General features: G+C 58.3%; 3 protein-coding genes across 5 annotated transcripts in view; all 3 read right to left on the bottom strand.

Moving 5' to 3' along the window:
* Nucleotides 1-3,711, bottom strand: part of CPNE7 (copine 7) — a 19,185-nt gene extending 15,474 nt beyond the window's left edge. The window contains 4 exon segments of the mRNA XM_007468480.1: nucleotides 8-39; nucleotides 2,430-2,458; nucleotides 2,461-2,641; nucleotides 3,691-3,711. Coding sequence (XP_007468542.1) covers nucleotides 8-39; nucleotides 2,430-2,458; nucleotides 2,461-2,641; nucleotides 3,691-3,711 — 263 coding nt within the window.
* Nucleotides 3,712-5,671: 1,960 nt separating this feature from the next.
* RPL13 (ribosomal protein L13) lies at nucleotides 5,672-7,922 on the bottom strand. 3 transcript variants are annotated; one of them, XM_007468449.1, is made up of 6 exons: nucleotides 7,597-7,702; nucleotides 7,329-7,470; nucleotides 7,108-7,128; nucleotides 6,955-6,966; nucleotides 6,403-6,459; nucleotides 5,672-5,870 (listed from the first exon to the last, which is right to left on the bottom strand). In XM_007468449.1, exons 1-6 carry the CDS (start codon nucleotides 7,698-7,700, stop codon nucleotides 5,712-5,714), a joined length of 495 nt encoding a protein of 164 aa, XP_007468511.1. In that variant the 5' UTR covers nucleotides 7,701-7,702; the 3' UTR covers nucleotides 5,672-5,711. The 3 variants fall into 3 exon arrangements, with proteins under 3 accessions (XP_007468511.1, XP_007468509.1, XP_007468510.1); XM_007468447.1 differs by adding an exon at nucleotides 7,894-7,922 and having other exon boundaries at nucleotides 5,694-5,870; nucleotides 6,955-7,128; nucleotides 7,597-7,717; XM_007468448.1 differs by having other exon boundaries at nucleotides 5,712-5,870; nucleotides 6,955-7,128; nucleotides 7,368-7,470; nucleotides 7,597-7,700.
* Nucleotides 7,923-13,543: 5,621 nt separating this feature from the next.
* SPG7 (SPG7 matrix AAA peptidase subunit, paraplegin) overlaps nucleotides 13,544-27,624 on the bottom strand; it is a 30,275-nt gene continuing 16,194 nt past the window's right edge. Inside the window, 9 exon segments of the mRNA XM_007468446.1 lie at nucleotides 13,544-13,590; nucleotides 13,593-13,743; nucleotides 15,216-15,293; nucleotides 15,797-15,963; nucleotides 16,938-17,094; nucleotides 18,231-18,346; nucleotides 20,170-20,280; nucleotides 20,852-20,954; nucleotides 22,067-22,191. Of these exon segments, the coding sequence (XP_007468508.1) occupies nucleotides 13,544-13,590; nucleotides 13,593-13,743; nucleotides 15,216-15,293; nucleotides 15,797-15,963; nucleotides 16,938-17,094; nucleotides 18,231-18,346; nucleotides 20,170-20,280; nucleotides 20,852-20,954; nucleotides 22,067-22,191 (1,055 nt within the window).

Raw genomic sequence — 27,624 nt, 5'->3', positions numbered from 1 at the left:
CAGCAACAGTGCTGGGGTCACCTTCTTCTGGGCCACGATCTGGAAGTCAGAGGCTCAGGGAGGGGTCCGCACCTGCTCCCCTGAGGACCCTAACCCCGCCCTGGGTCCCCTGTCTCCTCAATGCCCCCACTCACCCTCGACGGCCAGGTTCCCCAAACTCAGCCCGTGGCCCTCGCCCTCTCTCGCTCCACCGGGCCCTCAGCTCGGCACACCTCACTGCCTCCTAGGCGCTCCCACCGCCCACGCATCAGGTGAGGAAAGGACGCTCGGGGAGGAGGGAGACTGCTCAGAGTCACGCTGGTGAGCGCACGTGTGCAACCTGCAGCAGAAGCCGCGCCCTGAGAACCCATCACCCTCCACGGACCAGGCCGAGGACAGCGCAGCCCCTACCGCAGCCCAAGGCCAGCGAGCGAGCGGCCGTGGGGGTTCCCAGCCCCATCCAGGACCCCCAGGCTGCTCCCTCCCTGGGGTCACAGCCCCCTGCCCAGGCCTCGCTCTCCTCTCAGCAATCCCCCCGGGGGCTGCATTCCTCCCTGGGCTATGAGCCCCTGACTGGGCTAAGAGTTGACCCGGGAATGCCGCGTGCAGCCAGCAACATCGGCTCACCAGGGGCAGCTCTCAGACCGGTCTGCAAACAAGATAGAGGACGACCACCCTCACGGCTGCTGGAGGACCGGGGACTTTTTACGTGTGGGGACCGGCCCTCCCGCTGGCCAGCGAGTCCTCAGCTGTGGCCGTGGTGGCTGAGGGCAGGGTTGACCCTCTTCGCTCTGCCCCACACAGGCTCCTGTCTGACAAGCTGAGACGGACGGACAGAGGACCCCCCCGCCCCCAACAGGATGTGCCTGGCTAACAGCTCAGAGCACACAGGAACATTCTGTGCACGAGAAACCCATCCCAGGTGGGGGAAGCGGAGGCCAAAAAGGGCCACGTGCCAGGCCCCCCAGATCCTCCCATTTGCAGACTCACTTCTGGGCTCTCCTGATTGATGGGATAGTTGGTTTAGCTGGTTTGATAAGTGACCATGCTTCCTGTGAGCCCCTCAGCTCCCACAGAGGTGGCCTTGTCACGGTCCCCATTTCCCAGATGAGGAAGCAGAGCTCAGGGACTCGCTCAAGGGCGCACCACTGGAATCTGAAGACAGGGTCCTGGCCTTTGGCCACTGACAGTAGCGCCCCTGACGGCCCCACACACCTGGCAGTCCTGGCGGGGCCTTTGCCTAAAGTTTAGGTGTTATGTCCAGATGTGTGTCCATACATGTAGCTGTGTATCCATGGATCTGCACCCACATGTGCACGCATGTTCGTCCATGCATGCATGCCGATACACGTGTGTCTGTGCATGTGTGTCGCTGTGTGTTGTCCTCTTCCACACTCAGGAGGGCAGGTAAGAGGCCAACACTGGGTAGAAGCCTTCCCTGTTGCTTTCATGTGGGGCTGTGCCCTGCCTAAATCTTGGTCCTCTTATCTGATGGAAGGCTCTACCCTGCCGGCTCCGACCCAGGCAGCGATGGGGATGTCACACACAGGCTTCAGGCTGGGTAAAAGGAGTCGGACACAAATGAGAACACACTGTGTGATTCATGGACATGAACTTCTAGAACAGGCAAAACTATTGGGGGAGGGGATTGAGAGGAACAGGGGACCTGCTGGATGACAAAAATGTCCTGTGTGATCTGGGTGATGGTCAGGTGTATACAACTGTCTAAGCCCATCAATCCCAACCCTCAAGGTCTACACATCTTACTGTGTGTAAATTAAACCTCAATAAAAAACAAGCACTCCCAGAGCACTCAAGAGAATCTAATGTGTGACACATTGAGTGTTTGGCTCAGAGCCTGCGCTAAGCAGTCTGGCTGGTGGCTGGTGGCTGGTGGCTGGTGGCAAGAGCTCCTGTTACACTGACGACGGTAGAGCTAATTGGGAATGACCTCACCAGAGCATGCAGTGTCCCTCAGGTGGCAGCTGGACCTCAGACCGGTCACTGCCATGGGGAGAGACAAGGGAAGGGCTCCCTTATGTCATGGAAGTGAAAAAAAAGCAAACTGCAGAACAGTATATGCCATTTGTGTTTTTAAAAGTATATCTACAGAGAAAAAACTATGTTCCTTTGCTCAGTTAAGAATAAATCTCTCCAGAAGGATGTAACGAACCTGGGGATGGGGCACGAAGGGAATATGTGGTCCAGGGTATACCTGTTATACTTTCTGAATTTAGATCCATATGAACGTATCACCCAGTTCAAAATTACATTTTTTTAAGTAAAAAAATTTTTAAGAGAAGGAGCTATGGAGTCAGAGCAGCTGGTACACGGTCTGTGTGTAATCACGCTCTCCCCAGGCCACCACTGCCATTGCACCGGCCCTCAGGACCAGCTGAGGTCTCCATGCTGCCCTCCTCCCTCTCCCTCCCAAGGGGACGGGCGCCCACCTGCCCCGAGGTGCACTCCATGCCCCCCAGAAGTCGTCATCCTGGCAGCTGAGGCTGCTGGGCCTGTGGGTGTTGTAGACCTCAAAGCACAGCTTCTGCACCTCCTCAAAGTAGTCCAGTGTGAAGACCTTGGAGAAGACCAGATGCAGGCTGCTCCGGACCACCTCGGTTCTGTCCACCTGCAAGCAGCCCTGGGTGAGCAGACCCCCAGGCTGGGGGTGGGATCTGTCCACCTGAGCACTCCCCGAGGCCCTGTGCCCCGGCTCTAGCCCTCAGGGTCCCCCCCTCTCCCACCCATCTGCCCTCGGGTGGTCCTGAAGGACTTGCTTCCAGGCCCTGCTGTGGGAAGACAACCCCTACCCCTCGCCCTGCCTGCCACCTGCTGCTGCCAGGTATCTGGACGCCCCAGGGGGGCATTGCCCAACCCCTGGGCACCTCCCTCCCTGAGATAAAGGCAGTCCTCTGGCCTCCACAGAGGGCCTTCTCATCCCCACAGCCTGCTCCATCCCCACACCACGGATGGGCAGGCAGGCTTAGAGGGGAGGGGGTGTCCAAGGGCCTTTATGAGGTCACTCACTCAGCAGAGGGATTCCACCTGGACCCCAGTCTCCACCCAGAACCCAGTACTCTCACCTCCCTTGACCCTCCAGGCCCCAGGTGTCTGCAGCTTTGCTGCACCAACCCCTCCCCTCACATGTTGGCAGGGCCGCCCGAGGCCCTGTGAAGTCAGTCAGGACACCTGCCCAGGGCCAGATGGAACAAGGGACACTGTCCAAGTCTGGCTGTCCCCCTCCTGGGTTCCCCTGACCAGGAGCCACTCTGCACAGGGCTGGCCCTGGGCACCCAATACTGCTGCTCCCAGGATGGTGGCCTGCTTCCCTGGGGGAGTGAAATCTTTCATAACCCAACCTCAGCCCGCCATCCTTCACTTCTGTTCCACTCAGGCAGAAGCAAGCTGCTGGGTCCAGCCCACACTTCACAGACAGCACAGACAAGGGCACAAAGGTGGGACCTCGGGCCAGGGCAGGAGGGGGAGACCATGAGGACAGCTGCCCCAAGTCCCCGAAGGGGTGATGGCAGTGCAGCCAGGGAGGCAGGTGGCAGCAGTGTCCACCGGGTGGGCCGTCCAGCTGATGGAGGCCTGGTTTTACCTGTGCCTGGCTCATCTGGGGGCTATGAGGATACCCTTGGCAGGAGCCTCCTGGATGGTGCGCCCAGCCCCCTCCACCCTCAGTCCCTTTCAACAGTGACCCAGCTTTACCTCCTCTGCTGGAGGCACCATCCTTCCTGGGGAAATTTTCAAAGGGCAGGAACTAACCACGCACTGTTTCATCAGTTCGTCCCCCAGCACTGTGCAACTAGGGCTTACAAAGGAGGGGAGCCCAGCTGAGGCACCACAGTTGGAGGGTGGGGACCAAGGCCTAACACACACCTTCCCACTGCCCGTCAGGTCCTCAGGCTCCCCAGATGTAACCCCCGAGAAAGCTCTGAGCCGTTCCCAGGAGGGTGGGACCAGAGATGAATCTGGAAGGCCAGCCCTCTCTTCCTGGGCTGCAGGCCTTCACCAGGCCCTGGACCATGGTCCTCCCATTGAGCAGTCCTCACTGCTACCCAAGGCTGACACGCACCCAACACGCTACAGTGAGAGCCAGAGATCTTTGAGGAAGAAACCTCCACAAAGGTAAGATAGTTTGTTTTGGTTACTGCCATGTCCCTGCAGCCTGGGACTGTGCCTGGCACAAAGCAGATACTCAATAACTACTTGAACGAGTGCCCTTTCTCTCTTCATCGATTTGTTCTTAAACAATGCCCCGCACATCACTTTCTACCTTCCCTGGCCCACCCACACCTGCTCCATCATCAGCTTCCACCGTCCAGGTCCCCAGGACCGTCATGCCAGGCAGGCCCTGGGCCAGAGGTGAGTCAGCTCATTCAATTTTCTCTGGTCTAGTTCTAAGCAACTGAGAACTGATTCTACCTGAGGGAACAAAAAAGAACAAGGACACTGGGAAATGCCTGGAATTGGGCATGAACCCCAGCCTGGACAGAGGCTGGGGTTAGGAAAGGGAGGTCGTTACCTCGCCTCTCCTCTGGACATTTTGTGACGTGAAGACTCTATTTTCCTCCTGTAACACCCAGAAAACATACAAGGAAAAAAATGGCAAGTGCAACCACCTACGTGAGACATCAAGAAAAGAGGATTGTTCGCCCTTTGCACAGCTGCCCCTTAGTCTACTCTTTGGCTTGAACCAAGTTGAGTAAAGTGGGAAAAAAACCTAAATAACCTAAAATGACTATAGTTTCCCTGTAAACTACAACAATTTGAATCAACTGGGAATTAGAATTTCAATTTTTTAGAAAAATATCACAATTATCTACATTTTAACAAAGCAACTACAAGATACAAAATCAAATTAAAATTCACTCTGGAGGGGTGACACTCCCATGGGTTAAAATGCAGAGATGTATACCTTCCCTCCAAAATAAAAAATACCACGTAACTTGAACATTAAACAAAAATTATTTGTAACTACCCAGACCGACGCTAGTCTCCTACAAACGCCCCAGCACTCCCTGGTGGCCACGACAGGCACTGGGGGTGACACCAGCACGCGTACTTTGGTTATCTGTCCAGGAGATGCACCTACAACCCACAAACAGTTCTGCCCAGATGGACACTGGCACAGTAGACCCCGGCCCCGCACACCCAGCCAGAGGCCTCTCTGCGCCCCTGCCTGTGAGCACCTCAGCTGGGGCTCCAGCTGATGGGCAGCTACCCCGCCCTCGGGTAGCTGAACTCCTTGCCAGGTCTCTGAGCACAAAGCAAATGAACCAGCGTCTCCAGGCTGTCCAGAGGCAACCCCCCATGTGCCCTCTCTCACAGATGGCTCATCAGGCTCCAACCACCAGGCCTCCACACCAGCTGACCTCTCTAAGGGTCATGACTTCCAAATACACAAAGTGAGCACGGACGTCAAATCAGTACCTCATAAACTGTTAGTTTTAGAGATGAGAACAGTGGTTTAATAGTCCTCCAAACTGCCTGAGGTAGTTGATACCGAATGCACAGCACCTGAAGGGGTGGAGGGTTCCGACAAGGAAACTCACTAAGCACCAGCCTCCCAGGCCCCGAACCTGCTCCCCTCACAGCGGGCCTGCTGCGACGAGGGACAAGGACGTGCTCCAGGTTCCCCTCAAGGAGGCGGCTCCCCAGGCCCCAGTTCCTTACACAACGAAGGTCACATGGACACTGCAGGTTTATCACAAGTTGCCAACAGCACTTTATTTTTTCTTTTCAACATCCTGCTCTGCAGCTTCCTTGGCCCTTTTTGCCCGGATGCCAAAGAGCCGGGCGTTGGCACGGGCCATGCGGAGACTGGCGAAGGCCTTGAAGTTCTTCTCTTCATCTGTGATGACTCTGGCTTTCTCCTTCTTGTAGACCTGGAAGGGAGCACAGGCCCAGGAGCAGCTGTCAGCAAACTGAGAGGCCTTGGAGGGGCATCTGCCCACTCAAGAAAGGCTACAGGGGAGGCCACCAAAAGGTTATAACAATCCCCTGTGGATTTAAAACAACCCCAAGTCATGTGAAAGGTGGGCGAGGCACTATGCTTGGACAGGACCTGGAGAAGGGGAGGCTCAGGCCCACGCCCCACTCACAGGAGCCTCAAGGGCCTGGTCAATTGCCACTCAGGTTACAGGATCACCAAACACCCAGAGTTGCCTACAGCCTGGCCTTTCCAAATAGCGAGGAGAGAAAAAGGACCCAACAGAGGGGGTGGTGGCAAGTAAGCGTCCACAAAGTTTCCCTCAAGGAGTCCGTCTGTTAAGATGCAGGAGGCTCTCTCCAGGGCGGAAGGAAGGTCCTTTCCACAAACTTGTAAATCTCAACATGGGCCCCAGATGACAGGCTGACTCCCTCCAACCCAACCCCCACCCTGTCATTCAGTTGCTCCCTCCAAACATGCCCACTTACGTTCCGTATGGGCATGACTGGTCCGGTCAGCTGGGTGGCCAATTTGAGCTCTTCAGCCTGTGTGCAGTGAGAAGGGAGTTAGGTGGGTTCAGCTCATCTGCCCAAGCCTGTAACCCCTGGCTGGGTGTCTGCCGATGGATTCCTGTCCATCTAACCGATGGATTCCTGTCCGTCTAACCGATGGCAGGCACAGGCAGATGAAAAAGCGCCAACCGCGTGTGAAGCAGAGACGCAGGTAGAACAACTCTCAGAAGCCCATACGGACGGACTGTTAATTTCACACATAGGTCAGTAACAGGAAAAACACTTTCCCAATTCTAAAACAGCTGGCTCCAAGTCCCACGGCGAATCTCGGCAGTCCTAGCGATTAGTCTGTAGATTCTCAGAGGCTTTCTTCTAGTTATCTACCAACTCTCTACTACCCCGCATGAAGACCCGGTTTGGGGGGATAAAAAGCTACAGACAAATCCGTGTTCTTCCCAACCCAGCTAAACCCACAGCGAGACCTCCACGCCCTCACCCGGCTGGGCACAGAGGAACCCCGGCACTCACAGAGCTGTCTCCCTTCTTGGGGGCCGAGGGCTTCCTGGGGAAGAGGATGAGCTTGGAGCGGTACTCCTTGAGCCGCTGCACGTTGGCCTGCAGGGACTCCGTGCACTTGTTCCGCCGCCTCGGGTCCACCGAGATCCCAATGGTCCGGGCCACCTTTTTGTGGATGCCGGCCACCTGCCCCGAGACAGACAGAGATGAAGACCCGAGGGCTCCCCGGTCCCCACCCCCTGCTGGGAAAGCCCAGCCGTCAGATGGAAAAGGGTTCAAGCGCACTTTCATCACAGCGGTGCAGCGATTCCGGAGAATGTCATCACTTGGCTGTGGGCCACGAGGGGCAACCCGTGGAACTCAGGACGCGGGCTGGCGACACTCACCCTCAGCTCCTCCAGGCTGAAGCCCCTGCCGGCGCGCACCTTGGTGTGGTACCTGACCGTGGGGCATCTCACCACCGGCCGGAGCGGGCCGGACGCGGGGCGCGGGGCGATGCGGCGCGCCTTGGCCTGCCGGGCCTTGCGTCTGCGCAGACAGAAGCCGAGCGGCGGTCACCGGCCGCCCCTCCCGCAGCGGGCCGGGCGCGCGAGTCCCGGCCGCCCTCCGCGCGCGGGTAGAGAAGGGGGGCGCGCTCGCCTCGGGGAGGCTCACCTGCGTATCTTGCGCGCCGGCTGGTTGAACCACGTCGCCACGCGCCGCTGCCAGTCCTTGTGGAAGTGGGGCTTCAGGATCATGCCATTCCGGCTGGGCGCCATGGCTGAGGCCGACTGGCCTGGGGAGCAGGGAGGACGCGGAGAAAATTAGGGCCCGGGAGCGGTGGCCCGCCGGCGCGCGCACAGAGCCCAGGCCACGGCCCGACGCCGACGGCGGCAGGTGGACCCCGGGGACGATAGATGGGTCCGGATGGTGTCGGATAGCAGCGACAGCACCGCGCTTGGGTGTACTCACCTCCTCCGCGGGTTCACGGACGCGGAAAGGAAAGGGAACTCCAGAGCACCCTGGGATGGTACTGGGCCCGGCCAATCAGAAGCGACGGAGCGTTCTGACCAATCAGAGCCAGGGCCTCCGAGTGACGTAAGGCCCCACCCCCACCCCCGGCGGCCCTATTTGCGCGGACATGGCGCCGTGTTTCCCGTGCTACGGGAGTTCCGCGCTACCGGAGTCCCGCGCTCCCGCGACCCGGGTCCGCGGACGGTCTGGGTCCCGCGAAGCCCGGGCCGGCCGGCCGGCCTGCTCATGCACCACGGTAGGCCTCGCCCTCCGCGACCTGGTCTGCGGCCCCGGCCACCACGTGGAGCCTGCTTGCCCTCCCTGTGGGCGGAGCACACACTTAGGAGCGGGCCTTCCAGAGCGCCCTGCGCGTGTCGCACGGAGGTCTGCGGTCGGGCCGTTGGTGGCGAGTACCCGGCAGCGAGTGTGGAACTAAGAACCGCGTGGCGGATCGCGGCTGTCCCGCGCTCCGCTGTGCACACTGCCACCCACGCAGCTGAGCGTCGTGAAAACACCAAGTAGCCAGGCCACCTGGGCTGTGGCGCCTCCAGTTCCCGGGACAACCTGGGATGATGCCAACACATCCTGCCATCTTAAGCCTTGACACCCAGCAACCCCTTTACGTTCCCAGCCTCACCCCAGTCACCAAGCTTCCTCCCCTGAAACCTAATCAACGTTTTATGAATTTCATGACACAAAATAAGAAATTTGGAGGCCTGTGTCCTACACTGAGTAAACAGCTGATACTAATGCTGATAGCTTTCTACCCTATTGAGACACCCCCGGGTATTAGAAAAATCAGGGACTCATTGAGGAATTACAGGGTTATGGCTGGGGAGACCAGAACATGTGAAAGGGCAGAGGAGGTTTTTTAACACATAAGTGCCAAGGCTGTGTGGAAGGTTGGAGCCCTGCCACCTAACAGGTACCCGCTCAGCTCTGAAGCAAGGGCTGTATCAGTCCTGCTTGGCCGACAGTTGTTAGCAAATGCAAGAAAGCACTTTTCGGTAAACTCGGAAGTGGTGTTTATCTGTGAAGTTAGGGTCATAAACTTTTATTTTGGAATACTTTTAGATATACAGCAAAGTTGCAAAAGTAGTACAGAGAGTTCCATTATATTATCTATCCAGGTCCTCTTAATATTAACATCCTACGTAGCAATGGTAAGGTTGGCAAAGCTAAGAAATTAGCATTGGGACTTCCCTGGTGGCTCAGTGGCTAAGAATCCACCTCCCAATGCAGGGGACACGGGTTCAAGCCCTGGCCCGGGAGGATCCCACATGCCACGGAGCACCTAAGCCCGTGCACCACAACTACTGAAGCCAATGCACCTATAGCCCGTGCTCTGCAACAAGAGAAGCCACCGCAATGAGAAGCCCCTGCACTGCAATGAAGATGGCCCCTGCTCGCCACAACTAAAGGAAAACCCATGCACAGCAATGAAGACCCAATGCAGCCAAAAATTAAAATTAAAAAAAAAATCTCTGCATCCTTTCACAGACACAGACGGCTAAACTGGAAGGTCAGTGACCCACAGTTAAGTGGCTGTGAAGTTAGTTAGTATAAAATCTTTGTACTAGTTTTGAGACTTTGGGCAAGTTATTGGTGTGAAATGGGAGGAGCTGCTGTTAGGCCACAGAACACAGCGCAGTGCCCAGTGCATGGTAAGTCAAGGTCACACAGCTCTGCTTCCAGGTGACAGGGAAGGGAAGGCAGTGCAGGTGAGAAGGGGGGGGGAGCGAGGGGTCATCATCTGCCTTGCAAATCACTTTGTTCATTGGAACTGAACCCGCACTCACTCCACCTGGCAGCCTAACTGCAGCAGAGAGGCCCTGGAGGAGATGTTTGTTGAAAACGGTTGCCTTGGCCTGGGACGTATTTCTTCGGACACAAACGTTAGCCCACACCTCCCATGTCCATCTCAGACGCCTTTCAGTAATCCTGCCATGGACCAGGATACCTTGCTATTTTCTAATCTCAAACACATTCCTGTCCCCATCCCCCCTTTCAGACCCACAGGCTCATGAAGCTCTGTCTGCTCATAGGGTGCTGCCCGGGGTACCGGGGGAGGGTTCGAAGTCTGGAGTTAGTGGTAAGAAGCTGAAGCTGCAGTTCGAGGACCTCGGTCTGCTGCACACAACCCAGCAACCCAGCCACACAGTTTTTCAACACCTGAATGGTCCATACTTACATCCTTGGGGAATATGCAGAATAGCAAGGCCAAAAGTTCCCATGTGACATTCTGCTGAGAGCTCAGTTTCCCAGCTGGGAAGATTAAAGAAGTGAACTGTCATGTAGGCTTCCTTCTTGACACACAGACTTGTTGGCTCAGGGTTTTAAAAGTCTTCAGCTAGGGACTTCTATGTTGGTGCAGTGGTTAAGAATCCGCCTGCCAATGCAGGGGACACGGGTTCGATCCCTGGTCTGGGAAGATCCCCCGTGCGCCACAACTACTGAGCCTGTGCTCTACAGCCCACGAGCCACAACTACTGAGCCCGCATGCCTAGAGCCCATGCTCCGCAACAAGAGAAGCCACTGCAATGAGAAGCCTGTGCACGGCAATGAAGAGCAGCCCCCGCTCACCACAACTAGAGAAAGCCCATGCGCAGCGAGGACCCAACGACAAAGACCCAACAGAGCCAAAAATAAATTAAAAATAAAAAAGTCTTCAGCTAGAGGGACAGCCCCTGCCTCCTTGCCACAGAACTCCACGGCACAACTCTGCCAAGGGGCTTTTGTCCCGGGCTTGGGCCTGCAAGGGCCACTGAAAGGACTGGCTAATGCCGCTGGACTCAGCACTCACTGGGGTCAGGGTTCCTGGAGGAGCGCCCTGGAGGGGTGGGGTATGCACAACCTCCCAGAATTTCCTTGTAATTGTGCCCCAATTGCTTGCCCCACACCTACACCTGACTGGCCCCCTCCAAAGATAGTCAACAGTAGCTTTTGGAGCCCTTTGACATACAGTCTTTATTTATTTATTTATTTGACAGCACCAGGTCTTAGCTGTGGCACGTGGCATCTTTAGTTGTGGCATGCGAATTCTTAGTTGCAGCATGTGAGATCTAGTTCCCTGACCGGGGATCGAACCCAGGCCCCCTGCATTGGGAGCACGGAGTCTTAGCCATTGGACCACCAGGGAAGTCCCTGACACACAGTCTTGATTTTTAAAATTAATCTCAGGGAATTCCCTGGCGGTCCAGCGGTTAGGACTGTGTGTTTTCACTGCCAAAGGCCCAGGTTCAATCCCTGGTGGGGGAACTAAGATCCCACAAGCCGCTGGGCACAGCCAAAAAAAAAAAAGTTAATAGAAAAAAATTAATCTCACAGCGGCAACGTGTTTTGTTTTGACACACACAGAAGTCATGTTCCTAGAGCACTTTGCAAAAATTAGCACGCTAACAGTGTCATAAATGTGGGCTGCTGGTTGAATTAGGAAAAGCAGGAGCCTAACAACTCAGCAAGGACAGGATAATTTTACGGTGTTTCATCACAGAACTCAACCACCCGGCCTCTCAACTTACCAAAGGCGCAGCCAGCACATAAACCTGATAGAGGCTGAGAGAGTCCTGTAATATGAGGGACACCTAATGTAAGTGAGCACCTGGAAGTACATTATTATAAGCACAAATATCTTATCTGAAAGTTGCTAAGACTGGATCTTTTTTAATTAATTATCTATTTATCTTTGGCTGTGTTGGGTCCTCGCTGCTGCGCACGGGCCCTCTCCAACTGAGGCGAGCAGTGGCCCCTCCTCGCCACGGTACGAGGCCCTTTCATTGCAGTGGCCTCTCCTGCTGCGGAGCACGGGCTGCAGGCACACAGGCCTCAGTAGTTGCGGCACTTGGGATCAGCAGTTGTGGCACATGGGCCCAGCTGCTCCGTGGCATGTGGGATCTTCCCGGACCAGGGACCGAATCCGTGTCCCCTGCTTTGGCAGGTAGACCCTCAACCACTGCACCACCAGGGAAGTTCCAAGAGAGTGGATCTTAAAAGTTCTCATCACAAAAAAAGAAGCTTCCGTAACTATGTGTGGTGACCAGTATTAACTGACTAACCGTGGTGATTATGGCACAATACAAACCAATAGGAGTCATTGTGTTGTACACCTGAAACCAATATGATGTACCTCAACAAGAAAATTAAAAAAACAAACTTTTAAAAAGCGTTAAAACCCATGTTTATATGAGCATAGGCGAGTATTGTATTATGATGTAAGAACTCTAAGTTACTTCATCTAAGAGTCTTTACTGGTCCTCTGGGGCCCTGATTGTATTAAATGTACATTTACCGTCAGGCCACGATGTACCCGCTCTGCTAGGCAGGGGCAGGTTGCCCAGCGCGGTCTGGCTGCTCCAGGGGACCACGAGCTGCTGTTGGGAGAATCCCCTTCACCTCCGGGAGCCCTGTAAGGGAGGCGCGAGAGGCAGCAGAGGTGCACAGGCCCTGTGCCCAGTGCGCTCCGCGGGTGCCGTGTCTGAGGACCGGGAGGTCACGTCACTTAGGACAACTCCCTTCTGTCCATCAGAGCACCATCCCCGCAGCCCTCCCTGCTGGGCGGCCGTGAGCCCATGCGCTGGCCAGCCCTGGGAAGCCAGGCTGCACCTTCCTCCACTATAGCAAGGCAGCCCGCTTCACGCCACTTACATCCTATTCCTGGCTAAGTGTCACCAGACGTGGGCCATTTTAATGGTAAACTACGAGGGGCTGAGCACGGCCACATCCGTGTGAAATTACAGAGGAGGCCGCCCCATGGCGATGACACCAGCCTCACCCTCTGAACCCTCAGCCGATCTTTGGGAAGGAACCTGGGGAACTGGGGCAGATGGTGGAGCATGTCTTGGGCTGCCCCTCCCCCATGAGTTTCCTCGGGGCGCCGATGCACGGGGGAGGTGGAAGCAACGAGGAGCAGGTGGGAGCCCCCAAGTAGGTCACACTGCCGGGGACTCGGGGGCCGACTGCAACCCGTCCGTCTGTCCCATGCACTCCCTCCCAGAGTCCTACAAGAGGGAGGGGTCCCAACTGGCCACCTCGCAGCTGACATCACACCCTGTGAATACAGTATTCGTGACCCAGGACGGCCCTCGGGGCAGAGCTGACCACGCAGGAAACAGAGGCCTCCATCCACAGCACTTATTAGTGAAGTGTCACAGTTCCCGGATGTCCCCCCAGAGCCCCGTGCGTGCACCCGTCCACGCGGCAGCAGGTGACGGTGCTTCACTCCTCCAGGCCCAGTGCCTGTCCCTGTGACCCACTGATGAGCGAGCCCAGGACCGGGCCCCGCGGAGGACAAGCAATGAGGGGCTTGGAGGCCCTGTCACGGCGGAGCCCTGAGCATCCTGCCCAAGTCACAGGAGCTGGGAGGAGCCTGGCTCAGGCCCCGCACCACGAGGCTGTTCAGGGCCCCCACAAGACAGGGCCGCTCCGTGCGCACCGGTGACCCTCCCACAGGCGAGAACGACCCACAAACACGAATGAAACCGTGCGTCTCTGCAGAGACATTTACTTGTCCCGGGCAGGGAAGTCAGTAAATAGATCTCAGGGGCCTTGAGCTGAGACCTGCAAGGGCTGAGAGGAGGGACCGTCCCAGGCGGCCAGCAAGGTGGTCCAGCTATTGGGGCCAGGACGGCTCCTCCCCCTGCAGGGGCTGCTGCCGGCGGCCTCCGCCTCCCCCGCCTCCTACTTCTCCCTCTGGGCGTCGCTCCACCTCTGCGGCGCAATCCTCTTCTTGGGCCCGTGGGGGGGCGGGCCGATGAGGGCCTCGATGTCCTCGTAGTTGATCACTTCCTTTTCCAGCAGGGCGCTCGCCAGCTGGAAGAACAAGAGGCCAGTGTGGGCGGCTGACGAGCGCACGGACAAGAGCCCTCTGAGAGCAGAGCGCGGTGGAGGGAGGGCCCAGCTCCCGGACCCCGCCGGCTGGGCGGGCGGCCGAGAGCGCAGAATCGCTCCCTGACTCCACCTCAGAGACAAGGCCAGCTGCCAGCCTCATTAAGCTTTCTACTTCCCTTCCCGACGTGCTTATTTTGGGCAACTTCAATTTCTTTTACAAACACGTGTGAGCGTCAGCATGCGGGCAGGACCGCCTCGATGGGACCAGGGGAGGGGCCCATGAAGAGCCGCCATGCCTGCGCTGAGGGGTTCCCATCGCTCCCACGCCGGCTGCTCCGACAGCTGGCCCTGGGCAACACGGGCTTGAACTGCGCGGGTCCGCTCCTACATGGATTTCTTCAGTGAACGTGACTGCAGGACTATGAGACCCACGACCCGCAGATGCAGAATCGCGGGCAGGGAGGGCCGGCTGTGAAGGCGGCACTCGGGGGCCAGCTGTATGGTGCTCAGCCCAGGCACGCCTGGACAGCGCGAGCAGGTCCCAGCGCACACAGGAGCCCCGCACAGCAGCGGGCCGGTCCTGGCGGGTTCCGCACGGCTCCTGGCTCCTGGCGGGCAGGCGCTGCTGCTCTCGGGACTCACAACACGACGCCCACAACGTCACGCTGAAGGAACAGCGTCCTTCACAGGACGGCCCGTCCACAGAGAGCGGCACCCTCTCCGGGTCCACGGAAGCTTCACCTCTGCGGTCGCCTCCAAACCCAACAGCCCAGGCTCGCGATGAGGACACCAGACAGAGCCCAACTGGGGGACGTTCCACACACACCAGACCAGCCCTCCTGCACTGCCAGCAGCAACAGGAGGGGAGCCGTGCCAGCCAGGAGGGCCTGACGGACGTGAGGACCGACCGGAAGGCGGGGTAAGCACTGGGTGAGGCGGCTGAAGAGTGGACTGCTGTTAACGCCGCCGTGTCCGTGTCGGCTGGTCACTGTGTTGTGGGGAACGTGCCCCACTGATGGGAGATGTTAACACAAGGGGACTAGCTGGGGGCAGAGGGCTCTGTGCTGTATCTGGCGCTTCCATGGGCCCCTAAAACTATGCTAAGCTTTACAATTTAGTTTAAAAGTTCCAGGAGAAGTGTAAGAGCTGGAAAAGGACTACACAGCGTTGACCAGACTCCACTACTGGCTAAAACTGGGTAACGGGCCCAGGAGGGTTGGCGATGTCCCTCTGTCTCCTCTGAAGGAACTGGCCTGAGAGGTTCGATGATACAAAGCTAAACGAGGTACGAAAGGTGCTACGTTCAGTTGAGGTGGGTGGGCCTCGCTGGTTATGTCGTTTTCTGGAGTCCTGTGCATGGGAGGGGTGAGCGGCTGCGTCAGCAGGGCAGTGACAGCAGGCCGAGCTCCTGGCGGGACAGGCAGGCACAGGGCCCGGGGGGCGGCGGGGCTCACCGCCTGCAGCTTGTCCAGGTTGTCCCGAAGCACCTTCTCAGTGTGCCTGTAGGCTGCAGCCACCAGCAGCCTCGCTTCCTGCAAAGGGAAAAGAAGAGTCTGTGATGGGCCAGGGCGGCTGCCACCACGCGCGGGGTCCCCTGCGGCCCGGCCCTGGAGCTAAGGTACACAGAAGAAACACGGGTTCAGGAACATGGCCTTTCGTGTCTTACAATGAACAGGAGAGCAAGGCTGTCAAGGGCCTCCTGCCCCCACCCCAGCCCCGGGAATGCCCTGTTCAAGGGGCCTGCCCAGCAGACAGCCCGCCAGCTCCTGGAGCCCCGGACCCACATCTGTCCTCCATGCCCACGGCTGCCTACGTGCCAGCGACACTGCGGTCGTCTCCCGTGGGCAGCTGCAGGGCTCACGGGTGCTGGTTCCGTCACTGGAGACATGTACTTATTTGACATCCCTCACAGTCCTGTGTCGTCTACGGTCCCATTGGGCGCCAGCAGGCCCTCGCACAACTCCTCTGGGCACATGGCCAGCACACACGAGGCCTGTCTCCACCCACACGCAGCTCGGGACCAGGGAGGACTCACATGGTCCATCATCTGCTGGAAGCCCTGGCTGAAGGGACGCCGTCCGATGCCTGGGATGCCATCCTGGGCCTCAGGGAAGGAGACAGGCCCGATGCTGGGCGCCATTCCGAACTGTTTCACCATGGAGTAGGCGATGTGCGTGACCTTCCGCAGGTCGTCCTGTGCCGCTGCAGTGAGGGGTCAGAAAAGGGGGTTCTTTCCTGGAGGTGCAGGTCGACGCACCCGGGGCCCTGCCGACCCCTGAGAGCACAGGAGGGTACCTGGGGACAACTGTATCCTGTCACTAGTCCTTAAAACTTAAAAAAAATGCTCTTTTGTTTAAAAAACAACTCCTCGGGGGCTTCCCTGGTGGCGCAGTGGTTGAGAGTCCGCCTGCCGATGCAGGGGACGCGGGTTCGTGCCCCGGTCCGGGAAGATCCCACATGCCGCGGAGCGGCTGGGCCCGTGAGCCATGGCTGCTGAGCCTGCACGTCCGGAGCCTGTGCTCCGCAACGGGAGAGGCCACAACAGTGAGAGGCCCACATACCGCAAAAAACAAACAAACAAAAAAAACAAAGAAAAACAACTCCTCGGGATGCATCTCTGGATTCATGGCGCCGGCAGTGACCTGGCACCACCATCCAGGTCCGTGGGGCAGCTGACAACACGGGCCCCGAGTCTCCCAGAACCTCCTCCACCTCCTGACGGCCCAGCGAGACCACCTAGCTCCGCTTACAGTCTGCACGTGGGGAAAAGCTTTTTTTCCGTTGTGTGGGCCTCTCACTGTTGTGGCCTCTCCCGTTGCGGAGCACAGGCTCCGGACGCGCAGGCTCAGCGGCCATGGCTCACGGGCCCAGCCGCTCCGCGGCATGTGGGATCTTCCCAGACTGGGGCACGAACCCGCGTCCCCTGCGTCGGCAGGCGGACTCTCAACCACTGCGCCACCAGGGAAGCCCGGGAAAAACTTTTGTAATGACTAAATCATCTAGAAAGTCTTGCTTAGTTCCAAACCTCCTTTAACCACAGCTCATCTTTTAGAAACACTTAATGAAATTCAAAACTGCATTTGCACCTGCTACTCAGACTCCTCCATCGGATTCACCCCCCCCACCATGCAGAATGGCTGCAGGGTGTGGAAGTCGTGTGGGCGCCAGCCCCTCACCGGAAGTGACCCTGTTGAAGGAGATGGACTCGGACGCGCGGCCGCCAAGGGCCATGCACATCCGCTCAAACAGCTGCTCCCTGGTGAAGAGGTGCTGGTCTCTTGGGAGAATCTGAGTGAAGCCCAGGGCTGCGTTGGTCCGCGGCGCGATAGACACCTGCAGAACAGAGGTGGCCCCAGTTAGTGGGCAGGACGTAGGCCTCAGAGATTGGGGGGTGCAGTAAGACACTCTTCATTCAGAGGGTTCAAAGCAGGGAGCAAATGTGACTGTCCCCATGTTTTTAACAGCATCACGGAGAAGGGATCCCACACTGTTGGGGCGTGAGGCAGCTGCACATGACCACGCGTCCGCGAGGAAAGGAAAGGTGACGAGGGCGCGATGACCTGCCGAGGGCCCTGTGCTGCCCGTGCTCCCACCCACAACCCGCGCCTGGTGAGCCCACGGGGCAGGGTTCTGGCAGCAGGAGGCCACCCTGAGGCTCCGAGGAGGACACGTCCCCACCTCGCCTGGCAGAGTGCCGAGCATGGGCAAGGGGCTTTCTCGGCACGACTAGTCTGCCTGACTCCCTGTTGTCGAATGGAAAACCCTAAGAACAGGCAATTTTAAATTGGGGTATTTACTTCACCATGGGCTTTCCCATGTTAATTTTTCGAGATACTGCATGAAAACATTTATCTTGATCACTGGGTCTTCTCAGCGGGTGGCTCCTGCACACACAGGCCTTCGCCACAGCACTCTGCCCAGGACACAGCGGGGACCGGCCTGAGCAGCAGGACACCGGCTGACGAAGCCCGACTGGCAACACGCTGCTGCAGCCGTCACCCCCGGGAAACACCACACGGAGGCTGCAGCTGCCGCACAGCCCCATCTTTGGGGGTCATGGAGCAAGGAGCAAGGCAGCTCCTCCTCAGCTGGGGGGACCAAGCCCCCGGCTCAGGCCCATGTGGAGGGCACAGTTACAACCCTCCACACGGGGCACCCACGCCCCAAACACGGGCACCGTCCGCAGGGGCCACTCAGGGACCCCCGGTCACGAAAGCACACAGTTGAGGGGGCGTTACGACGGTACGCCTGCCAAATACACGATGTGTGCTCACCTCACTGCTTTCTAGACTCAGGAGTCACGAAATCAGCACGTCCCGGAGCCGACGGCAACCCGGGCAACCCTCAGCTCCACGGGCGACCGCGGCCACCCCACTCCGTGCCTGGGCCGCCGACCCTGCACCCCCTCCACGCACAAGCGCGTGGGCCTTCCACAGCGGGCTCGGCCAGGCCCAGGCTGCCGCACCCACCTTGCCCACAGCCTCCGTGTGCTCCAGCAGCCAGCCCACCAGGGCGTGGCCTGACTCGTGCAGCGCAACCACCTTCTGCTCTTCCTTGGAAAGCACCTGGCTCTTCTTGGCGGCCCCTGAAAGGATACTCGGGAAGGTGAGCTCAGGCGCATGGCCACCCCGGGTACGCGGCCCGGCGCGCACTCATGGCGCCAAAGCGAGGCCTCGCTCGCCCCACTTGTGTAAACGCTGCCAACAGCAGCCCCTCAGGCAAGGCCCTCACAGGGCTGCGGGGCCGACGGCAGGAGCTCGGGTCTCCTGCCGGCCCCCCGACCTGGCAGGGCAGCCGCAGCCACCGCTCTCCAGTCCTGCCCGAGTAACTGACCCCTTACCTCGCGACCTTATACGCATCCCCCTCAAGTCACTGCTGAGGTCCTGTCCGCTGTCCCCAACCGTCCACACAGCCGCATGTTTCCACCTCTGCACCCTGAACAAGCTCTAGGTTCAGGGTACTTGGTAAATCACGCGACCGGGACTACCCCCAGCGCCTGCTGTGAGGCGACACGTCCTGAGACGCACTGGCTGTGGCAGTCGCATCGCCCCACCCAGAGCCAGGCCCAGGAGCGGCCGCTGCGGCTCGGGAGTACACCGCTCGAGGCACCACACACCCAGGCAGGATTCTGGACGGGTTTCCTCTAGTCTTTCCTGTTCGGATACTCTCGCTGTAAGCACGTCACTTTCCACGTAAAAGAAATGGCTTACACAAAACATAATTTACAGTGAGAAACTGTGACGCTGGCTTGTGCCCAGGCTGCAGAGGCACCTGTCCTAGGTCTGAACTCAAACTGCAGGTGGCGGGCCCATCTGTGCGAGGGGCCTGCTCCTTGGTGCCACCCTCAATGACTTGCTCTAAACCCTGTGGGAGGACGAGGCACACTGATGGCCTCTGGTGTTGCCCCCGGGCTGTGGGAGCTCGTCCTGCTCTCCTCACAGAAGGCCAAGGACCCCGCGTAGGGCAGCAGGTGAGCACAGCCGCAGGCGCCGGCGCCGCCCAACACAGAGCACAGAGCCTCCGGCAGAGCAGGCCTCCTCCTTGCTCAGGGCGCAGCTGCCAGGTCCCGGAGACGTGGGCAGGGGCCTGTCCGGCGCTCAGGCCCCGCACGTTGGCTGATGGGCTGAGGACACTCACATTTGACCTTGTGACACCCTATTACATTTCTGTTTGCACGATATCTTCAACTAATGAGAGTAAGTCACACCGTCAAGGCCTGACGTAAACGCTTGCACAGTATCTTAAACCAACGAGAGTAAGTCACACTGTCAAGGCCTGACGTAAATGCTTGCACAGTACCTTAAACCAATGAGAGTAAGTCACACCGTTAAGGCCTGACGTAAATGCTTGCACAGTACCTTAAACCAATGAGAGTAAGTCACACCGTTAAGGCCTGACGTAAATGCTTGCGCAGTACCTTAAACCAACGAGAGTAAGTCACACCGTTAAGGCCTGACGTGAATGCTTGCGCAGTACCTTAAACCAACGAGAGTAAGTCACACCGTTAAGGCCTGACGTGAATGCTTGCACAGTACCTTAAACCAACGAGAGTAAGTCACACCGTCAAGGCCTGACGTAAATGCTTGCACGGTATCTTAAACCAACGAGAGTAAGTCACACCGTCCAGGCCTGACGTAAATGTTTGCACGGTATCTTAAACCAACGAGAGTAAGTCACACCGTTAAGGCCTGACGTAAACGCTTGCACGGCATCTTAAACCAACGAGAGTGAGTCACACTGTCAAGGCCTGACGTAAACGCTTGCACGGCATCTTAAACCAACGAGAGTAAGTCACACTGTCAAGGCCTGACGTAGAAACAGGAGCTCTTGACCTGTCTTCCCTCTTGGGCAATAATTCTGTCGCGCGGCGTCTAGGTCTGCCCCCCACCCGTGGGCGGGTCCATGTACCGGCCAAGACGCGTTCCACAGCGTAGTCCAGGTTGGACGTGTGCACGGCCGTGTGCCCCTCCCGCGCAGCGTGCAGTGCGGCCTCGTTACAGATGTTGGCGATGTCAGCGCCTGTGGGCACGGGGGTGGCACTCAGCAGACGCCGAGAGATGGGGGGCGGGAGGAGGGGCCGCCCCATCCCCCTCGAGCGGCCGCAGGGCTGAGGTCGGCCGCCTCTCTGGCCCCTGCTGGTAGAGAAACTCTCTGACACCTATGAGGTTCTAGTTCAGGACGTTAAACAAAGCCCAAAGGGAAGAAATTTATACCACGGTAAAAGGGGTTTCTACTTATATTACCCTGTAAAGCGAGAGCCGTACAGAAAAGAAACCTGATTTGTGACAACACGGAGACGGTGGGGGAGGGCAGTGGGGGGCCCGGGGGAGACGCGGCCTTGCAGGTCAGCCCCCAGTGGGGAGGGGCGGACGGGGGCGGGGCCCCAGGACGGCGGGGGCGGGGCCCCAGGACGGCGGGGGCGGCGCAGCGACGGAAGCCCTGGGAGGAGAGCGCTCGCACCCCTGCCTCTGCTGCGCGTGCGCCTCACTCCCGGCCCGGCGGTGCTGGCCGCGGCCTGGAGCAGGGGTGGGAGGTCCCTGGGGAGCCCCCTCAGCCCCCTCCAGCCCCAGACAGAGAGCCATGCGCCTACCGCTGAAGCCCGGCGTCAGCTCTGCCAGCCGCTGGGAGTAAAAGCTGCTGGCCCGCGTCAGCTTCAGGCTCCTCAGGTGCTGCTCAAAGATCTCCCTCCTTTCCTGCGGGACAGGGGACAGGGGGCACGGGTCAAAGGACACGGGTGCAGGCTCCCGCCAGCTGACACTCGGGAGCCACCGGCCGTGAGGTCAGCTTTTGCTCCGAGAAACCAACTCAGGGCTGCAGGCGGTGTTTCAAAACCGGAAGGAAAAAACGAGACAAGAGAAGATAAAGCACGTCACACATCACAGGTAGCGAAGGTTATCTTGTACCCGGTGTGACACGTCAGGAAGATGGGAATCCAGGCCTTCGGAAGCAGTGGCAGGCCACAACCTACGACAGGACAAGGCTGGGTGTTCCCGGGCCCGGCCCTGACCCCCACGTCGGTCTCTGCGGGAACGTTAACCCACCAGCCACTTGCCACGCTCACCCTCCAAACCCTCCCCTGCCCCTGCTGGGTCCTCAGCCACGCTAGGCTCCTGCTCCTTGGGGCGCCACCACGAAGGCCCAACCCCCTGGAGGTGGACGTCCGAGCAGAGGCCTGAGGCAGTGGGGCCAGAGGGGCCGAGAGGTCCCTGGGGCTCACACCCTCCACCCCGTCAGGGCAGCTGTGCAGCTCGTGCTCCAAAGCCATGCAGCACACGGCTCTGAGGCTCTGCGAAGGCTGTGCCGCAGGACTCGGCCCAGACGTTTCAGGATAAAGAGGAAAACAACAAGGATCAAAACCAGGAGAAGAGGGGCTTCCCCAGTGGCTCAGCGGTTAGGAATCCACCTGCCAGTGCAGGGGACACGGATTCCAGCCCTGATCCAGAAAGATCCCACACGCCGCGGAGCAGCTAAGCCCGTGCTCCACGACTACTGAGCCTGTGCTCTAGAGCCTGCGAGCCACAACTACTGAGGCCATGTGCCACAACTACTGAAGCCCGCGCGTCACAACTACTGAAGCCCATGCACCTAGAGCCCGTGCTCCTCAACAAGAGAAGCCACTGCAATGAGAAGCCTGCGCACCGCACGGAAGAGCAGCCCCCGTTCGCTGCAACTAGAGAAAGCCCGCGCGCAGCAACAAGGAACCAACACGGCCAAAAAAATATAAATAAATAAATAAAATTAAAAAAAAAAAAACCCAGAAGAGCAGGGAGCCGAGGCCCAGAAAGGCCAGCCAGGCTGCACTGACCTGCAGTGTGGGAAGGTCGATGAACACGTGTCGGTCCAGTCGGCCTGGCCTCAGCAGAGCGTTGTCCAAAATGTCAGCTCGGTTGGTGGCCGCAAGGACGATGACATGGTCGGTGGTGCCCATTCCTGAAGGAACAGACAGCAGCTGTTAGGGTGGGGGCCCCAGCCCGGAAGCTTCCCCACAGACCCCCTTGAGGGACATGGGGCGGGAGAGGCGGGGCACCTGAACGCAGAGCTGCGGACCCACCCGGGACCGTCCCTCCTGAGCACTTCCACCAAAACCACAAGAGCAAGAACCCACCGCTTCCTTCCCAGGCCGCGGCCCAGAGGCAGAACCGCAGGTCGGAACCCGGTTCTGCCCTCCAAGGCCATCCTCCACATCCAGACAGCAGCCCTGCAGGAAGAGTGTTCCTGGGGTGCAAGGGGCACCTCCCCACACCACTTCCAGGGACATCGGGGACATGTCCCCTCCGACACTGGGACTGAGGGTCCCAGGTCTCTCATGAGAATTTAAAAGCAAGCCCAGAAACCATCACTAACGGCCCACACCTGTGTGTGAACCTGGGCTGGACGCTAATTTGAATAAAGCAATTGCAAAAACGCCCCACGAAGCAGCCGGGGGGATCTGACCCCAACCGGATGTTAGACGCCAGTAAGAACAAGTGTCACAATGACATGGAGGTATTTCTCCTAGTGAAGGTGCAGAGCTCTGGGTCTGCTTTAACCCACGGCGGGAGAGGCAGGGGTGTTGGCAGACAGAACTGGCCGTAGTTACGACGGGCACCGAGGCTGGGCTGGGGCACGGCACTCAAAGCAGGCCCTCCCCCGGTTTGGAAAAGTTCCATAACACAAAGTTTAAAAAATAAAGATGCCAGGATCCATCTTTTGCTAATTTAATCTGTAATAAACTGACACTGACAAATACAATTTCAAATCACCTGTACAAAGTCTTTCAACGGCAGTGTAATCAAAGTCCTTCACTCTACTGCACGATCCCAGGACAGTGGCCAGGGGCCCAGGAAGCCCCGACCCAGGGAGGGCACCCACCTCGCCCAGGGGTTGACACCACCAGGACAGCCCAAACCACACCCAGCCCCAAGGAAATCACTCCAGAACTTCAAAGAAATGTCTCCCAGAGACCAGGTTCCCAGCCTGGGCTCTGCATTTTGGGATGTGGTGAGCCCAGACACCTCATGGAGCCTGGGCCCACTCACGGCTCGAGAGTGGACAGTGCGTAAGAGCGTCTGCTTCCCAACACAAAGGCGGCATCATCTTAAAATAACTCAGACTTTTGAAATAAAAAAGCAAGCACCACCCAGCACACGTGATGCACCAGCCCCTCTGCCCCGATTGCCTATGCTCAATTTTAGGAAAAGCGAAACTCTGAAATGGAAATGAGAGGCTTGCTGGAGGGAGGGGCCCTGGGCAGAGCTGGCCGGGTCCACTTCCTGGGACACCTGGGGATGGAACAGCCCCTCCGCCTCGAGTCCCAGAGCGCTACCTGGGACACCTGCCGGGGCTCCCCACTCAGATTCCCCAAACGCCTGCCTGCCATAGGCCGGGGCTGTGAACACAGAATCCTGAGATTATACAACAGTGAAAAAACGCTGAAAAACAGTAGGAACAACGGGTGCAGAAGAAAGCAGCAGCCGGGCCAGGGTAAACGTGAGCCAGGAGCTCCAGGCGGGGACTCCCGCAGGACGGCCATGGCCTCTGCGTCAGCAAGTGGCCCACAGGGCTTGTTTAGGGACTGGCATAGCTATGGGCACACCGCAAGTGGCAGAAACTGTACAGATGTCCCCGTGGCTGCGTGTCAAGTTGCTCCCACGTGGAGCCGATGCTGCCGCAACCCCGTCTGCCGGGCACGCATCTCTGCGCGGTGCCCGGCCTCCACCCCGGACTGAGGCAGATCCCACCACCACAAACACCTCCCTGCACAGCCCCGTCCCCTCCCCGCCACTCGCGTGTTCTCCTTCCCAGAACTGTCATCTGCATGGTCTCATATAAATTGAAGCAGACGGCCTGTAGCCTTTTGAGGCTGGCCTTTTTCACTCAGCATAAACCCCGAGACCCAGACAGGCAGTCGGGCATAACAACAGCGAGCGTCTCTTCACTGCTGCCTGGTACCCCCATGAGAACACATCAGGGTGTAGCCACGCACCCACCGCAGGACACACGGCCTCTTTCCAGGTTTCAGTTGTTACAAGCGAGGGAACACTGGTGCACGCGTGTCTTGTGGACACCGGGTCAACGTGCCGTGTGTGTCCAGCGTGTTCAGAGCCGGCCGAGCTGTCTCCCGGGAGGCTGCACGTCTTCCCTCTCCCGCCGCAAGGGATCAGGTTCGCTTCCCCTGCTGCTTCACTGGAATCAGAGCCCAGGTTCACGCACAGACCTGGGATCCAGTCTCTTCACATCCTCACCACGTCTGCTCTTGCCACTGTTTTGAATGAAGCGAGAGGAATGACTCTACCTTCAGGACTGAGTGCACAGCTAAGTAAAAGGGACGCGTGTGTGCGGAGGTCAGGGTCGTGGACCAGCAGTCGGGGGCCGAGAACATGCTCTCCAGAGTCGCCCGGCTGGGCTCACACAACGCTGAAGGCTCAGTGCAGGACGGACGGCACTTCGACAAGAGGTGCTGGAGCGGCTGGACGTCCACACACAAAGCGAGCTGTGACCAAGCCTCACACCTCACACAGAAATTCACTCAACACGGGTCATAGACTACCACGGAAAAGGCCGTGTGAGCGCTCCCTGCGGTTTCCTCTCTCTCCTTCATTAATTTTTACTTTCTTAACTAAGTGTAGCTCACTTACGGCGCTTCAGGCACAGCCCTGAATCGCAGCGCGCTGAGCCGACGACTCTTACGTGCGTGTGTAGACATGTGCTTCTTCAGATTCTTCCCCGTCAGAGGCTGTTACAAGGTACTGACTGCAGCTCCCTATGCTGTACAGAACGTCCTTGTGGGCTAGGTACCCGGGCCCTTCTACAGACTCCAGGCAGAATCGAGGTCACAGGGGTGTGGATGGAGACGCCCATGGTGGGGGGTGAGGAGCGAAGGCCTCCTTGCGCCCACTGGGCTGTGAGAGGGAGCGCGGGCACCCCGCCCCTGCTGGCTTCCCACTGCGGCACCAGGTCCACTGCATGCTCTGCACTTGGTGCATGCTCTGCACTTGGATGAGCAGACACTGCTCCTCCCTGAGGGGTGACAAAGGCTCCTCAGACGCTTAGCTGTGTCTGTGCACAAAGGCCCGCGGGTGGCGGTCCAGCCCTGCCAGGGCCTCTGAGGGGGTGCTCGGGGGTCTGGGGGGCGGGTCCTGGGGGGCCCACGGCTGCAGCAAAGCCAGTGGAAGCTGTTCCTCTCCTGGCGGCACAGAGGGGCCCATCAGAGAAGGCGCCAGCTGGGAACACTTCCTGGGGGTGCACATCACCCTGAAGGGTGGTCTCTGGCTTCAAGCGCAAAAAGCAACAGGAGTAGAGAGAGAGGGGGATACTGCTCCCGGGGCCCAGGTGCTCAGCCACAGCGGGCCACGAGGGAGCCCCACCGTCACGCACACAAGGTCACAACTATGGGTGAGGTCACGCATTAGCCTCACTCGACACGTCAGGAAACCCCGGCTCGGAGGACGGGAGGGGAGGGGAGGGGCGCGCACCCCACCGTGTCCCCCCCATGGCCCACAAGCCCCCCGGGGCCAGCATTCGGGCGGGCAGCTGCAGGACAACATGAGTCTGGCACAGCTGCCAGGGCCGTGGAGCTTGACGGTGGCTTCCAGAGACGCTCTGCCGTGTTCCACGGCATCACCAAGGTTACCCATCCTTCTAAAGAGAACCAGACGCCACGGTTGAGATGTAGCACTTCTGACAGCAGGCTCATCAAACCCTGCGACGGGGTTTCTGGAGACTCGGAGTCTAACTTGCAGACGACCAGACGGTGCGCTCAGGGTCCAGCTGCTCACAGCCCAGCACACGGGGAGGGGCTGGTCAGAGCGGGGAGCAGCGGGGGTGGGTGAGGGGCCCCAGGAGGGCCCATCTCCAGGGAGCGATCCCCAGAGCTTCATCTCAGGTGCACAGACACCGAGTTCCCAGGCACGTCCTCCCCAGGAAGATTGCTCCTCAGACCTTGACCACGGGGCAGAGTCCCTGAGCCATCCTGATAGACACCCGGACGAGAGGGAGACGCAGGTCTCCAGGGGCAGCTCCAGATGCAAACCATTCTCAGGACCTAACGAGGCAGCCCTTTCCTGTGCCGTGAGAAATCACTCTTTGATTTCTCACACATCTGAAAAGATGATGAAATGCCTCCCCTGCATCAGCCCCCGACCTGCCCAGTGCTGCAGGCCCGCGTCCCAGCACCAGAGTCGGGGCACGGGTGCACCGCCGTGTGCAGTGATGCCACCAAGGCTGTTGCGCGGCTCCTGCCACACATGCGGGGCTCAACCTCATTCGGAGGACACAGCAGCCTCACAGGGGACGTCCTTTCCAGGGCCTGGCCTGGAAGAAGTGCCACAGTCACGAGGACAAGGACATAGAGACAGGCCCAGGCTGGAGGAGACCAAGGAGACAGGACACGTAAGCAACGTGAGGCTGGACTGCACCCTGGGCCAGAAAGGGCACATCTGCAGGTCAGAGGCACCTGCTGGACACCTGCGTCAGGCCTCATCTACGTCGGCCTCTGGGCTGCGTGGGGTAAGGGAATAGTTATAGGAACTCTGCTTTTCCATTGTTTGTGTAAGTCTGAAACTATTTGAAAATGAGAGGCTAAATAAAAAAGTTTCACCCTTAGCCACATACAATCAGATTCCACTGCCCACACACTGGCCACCAGATCCACCATCCCAAACACTGAGAATACTTTAAAGAGGAACATAAATACACAAATAGGGACTTCCCTGGAGGTCCAGTGGCTAAGACTCTGCGCTCCCAATGCAGGTGGCCTGGGTTCGATCCCTGGTCAGAGAACTAGATCCCTCACGCACGCCACAACTAAGAGTCCACACGCCGCAACTAAAGATCCCACATGCTGCAACTAAGACTGGCGCAGCCAAAATAAAAAGACAAATATTTTTAAAAATATACAAATAAATGGTTCTCTTAGACCAAAACTACTTTGAGATAAAAGTGTCTTCCTTACCTACAATACCTAAAACAGCACTAGAATTCTGATTAAAGAAAAATTAAAAAAGGATCCTACGCAGCTGGGACTTGAAAAGATATCTGTGTGCCCGTGTTCACAGCAGCATTATTCACAACAGCCAGAAGAGTCCATCGAGAGATGAGTGGATAAGCCAACCGTGGTCCATCCACACCTGGGAACATTACTCAACCTTAAAAAGGAAGGGAATTCTGAGACTTCCTGGCAGTCCAGTGGTTAAGACACTGTGCTTCCAATGCAGGGGGTGTGGGTTCGATCCCTGGTCAGGGAACTAAGACCCTAAGAACCTTGAGGACATGATGCTGAGTAAAATAAGCCAGTCACAACAGGACAAACACTGTACATTCCCACTTAAATCAGACACAGACAGTAGGATGGTGGGAGGGGAGAATGCCGAGTTGGTATTTAAT

The sequence above is a fragment of the Lipotes vexillifer genome, unplaced genomic scaffold (genome assembly GCF_000442215.2).
Source record: "Lipotes vexillifer unplaced genomic scaffold, Lipotes_vexillifer_v1.1 scaffold23, whole genome shotgun sequence".
Lineage (NCBI taxonomy): Eukaryota > Metazoa > Chordata > Mammalia > Artiodactyla > Lipotidae > Lipotes > Lipotes vexillifer.
Note: the sequence above shows the minus strand (reverse complement) of the source record. Positions and strands in the feature narration are given on the sequence as shown.